Source organism: Anarhichas minor, unplaced genomic scaffold, assembly GCF_050575085.1.
Source record: "Anarhichas minor isolate MPS153535 unplaced genomic scaffold, ASM5057508v1 ptg000087l, whole genome shotgun sequence".
NCBI classification, from domain to species: Eukaryota; Metazoa; Chordata; class Actinopteri; order Perciformes; family Anarhichadidae; genus Anarhichas; species Anarhichas minor.
The window spans coordinates 94,904-97,176 of record NW_027466533.1 but is presented as its reverse complement, the minus strand read 5'-3'; the positions used below and the strand labels follow the sequence as shown (position 1 = coordinate 97,176).

The following is a 2,273-nucleotide window of genomic DNA, read 5'->3' as shown; positions in this document are numbered from 1 at the left end:
TATTTTATGCATTGCTCATACAGTAGTTTGCAGCACGCTGAAACAAGGAGGTAACCTATTTCTAAACGTTGATTGGCTGGTTTGAATTCCCAGCTCATGTGTGACTGCAGTAAGACGAGATATTACTAACAGTAAGATGAGGGAGCAAACACTCTGTTAAGGTTGGATGTACATAACACAGGGCAAAAAGCAATTTTCTAACCATGATGCATAATGTTTCTCATGTAAGGTTGTTTTTTCTTTCAGGTTTAAGTGAAACAATGAACTACAGAGTTGCTCTCTTCTCTCTCACTTTACTGTGTTACTGTTTCATTGTGCTGGTAAATGTTGGTCTTATTGTGACCATCATCTTGGATAGGAACATGCATGAACCAATGTATATTCTATTGTGCACTTTCTGCATGAATGGACTTTATGGGACAACAGGTTTCTACCCCAAGATTCTGTGGGATCTGCTGTCTCCCGTTCATGTGATCTCTTATTATGGATGCCTTGTTCAGACTCTGGTGATATACTCGTTTGTCTGCAGTGATATGTCTATTCTTGCAGTTATGGCTTATGACAGATATGTGGCTATATGTCGACCCCTGGAGTATCACTCTCTCATGTCAACGCCAAGACTCTTACTGTTGGTGTGTTTCTCCTTGTTAACACCTTTTTGCATTATAGGCACAAATATTATCCTCACATTTAGATTAAAGCTATGCAGCCCATATATTGACAGACTTTTTTGTGTGAATTGGGTTATTGTAAAACTTGCTTGTTTCCCAGCTGACACTATTGTTAACAACATAGTTGCATACATTACAATAATCATTTTCGCATGTCATGGTTTTTTCATATTTTGTTCCTACATGTATGTCATCAAAACTTGTGTGAATTCTTTAGAAAACAGAGCCAAGTTCATGCAGACATGTGTGCCACATTTAACCTCCTTGCTCATTTTTCTTGTGACTATACTGTCTGATTTCATGTATATGAGATTCAGGTCAACAGACTTACCTCAAGCACTTGACAACTTTATTGCAATAGAATATCTTGTCATACCTCCAATTATGAATCCTCTAATTTATGGTTTTAAATTGACTAAAATTCGGAAAAGAATTCTGGGGGGTATTACTTTTAAAATTAAACTACTTAGATGATAAGGAAACTGATAAGACCTACAATAATGCATTCTGGAAATATAAATGATTGTACTTTGTCACATAACTGCTTTTAGCTAATGGGTTCGGTTAATGTACAGTACATGCCGTTTGTGAATTCTATTTTAATACCTTGGATCGCATTTACTTGTATAGAATGTTCTTATTTCTCATGATTGAGGGTGCTGAATCTTATGCCTTTTTTTAATCGGGTAGTAATTTTAAAATAACATGATAATACAATAAAATATTACTTTCTATATGTATTTTCTGTTTATCTACATTAATCTCACTTAGCCGAGTCTAGTCAATTGTTCAGTGCTTCATATTGTTGAACATGTGTGTGCACAGATAAAGAAAATGCTTTACTCTATCACTTCACAAGATCCAGATCTACACTGTTTTTCTTTTTTGTATTTAGGAATAAAATAAATAGAATAAAATCTGAAATATATTTGATTTTTTTAACATAAATGTATTTGACCTGCTTGTGATTTAACATTCACAACTGAAACTCAGAACTTTGAAACAACAAATGAACTGAACACTGAACCGGTCTAACTAAGACACAGATTAACAGGGAATGTTAATGAATGAACTTTTTGTTTTAATTACAGGTAAGTATATCAGTTTTGAGTAGCCTAATTATCTGTTGAACTACTAGAGCAAATCATGACTAACATGTGAATAATTCTGCTTCTGCCTGCCATGATTGTGGCTGTAACTTGTTGGTTCTCTTCTTGTCCACGAAGGAAGTTGTTGAAGGGTGACTCTTCTACACCTCAAGTGCCACCTCATATGATATTCACAATATCTAATTTTCCTGCTTGTAAAGGAAAGACGGATAAACTAGCTTTCATATCCGCGTCACTCCCAAATCCTAACTCTTAATTTACATGATCTGCTTTTCGCTAATGGTTCTAGGTAAATGAAGGGTTTTATATTATTTGTGTTGCTCTTTGTAAATGTAATTGTTTGCACTAAATATCCCTCCACTTTTATTTAAATGCATTTTAGTTTTTGTTATTCTGTCTCATTGCAGTTATGAATAAATATGAAATATGAAACCTGAAACTTGTCATTACATTTTTTGCACACTTCTCAGTGGCTTTGCTTTCGAGACTTTAC

At 34.4% G+C, this 2,273-nt stretch overlaps 1 protein-coding gene across 1 annotated transcript; it reads left to right on the top strand.

The window, feature by feature from the left end:
* Positions 1-203: 203 nt before the first annotated feature.
* Positions 204-1,145, top strand: LOC142938534 (olfactory receptor-like protein OLF2). Its single transcript, XM_076081789.1, has one exon. It carries the CDS (start codon positions 204-206, stop codon positions 1,143-1,145), a length of 942 nt encoding a protein of 313 aa, XP_075937904.1.
* Positions 1,146-2,273: the final 1,128 nt, after the last annotated feature.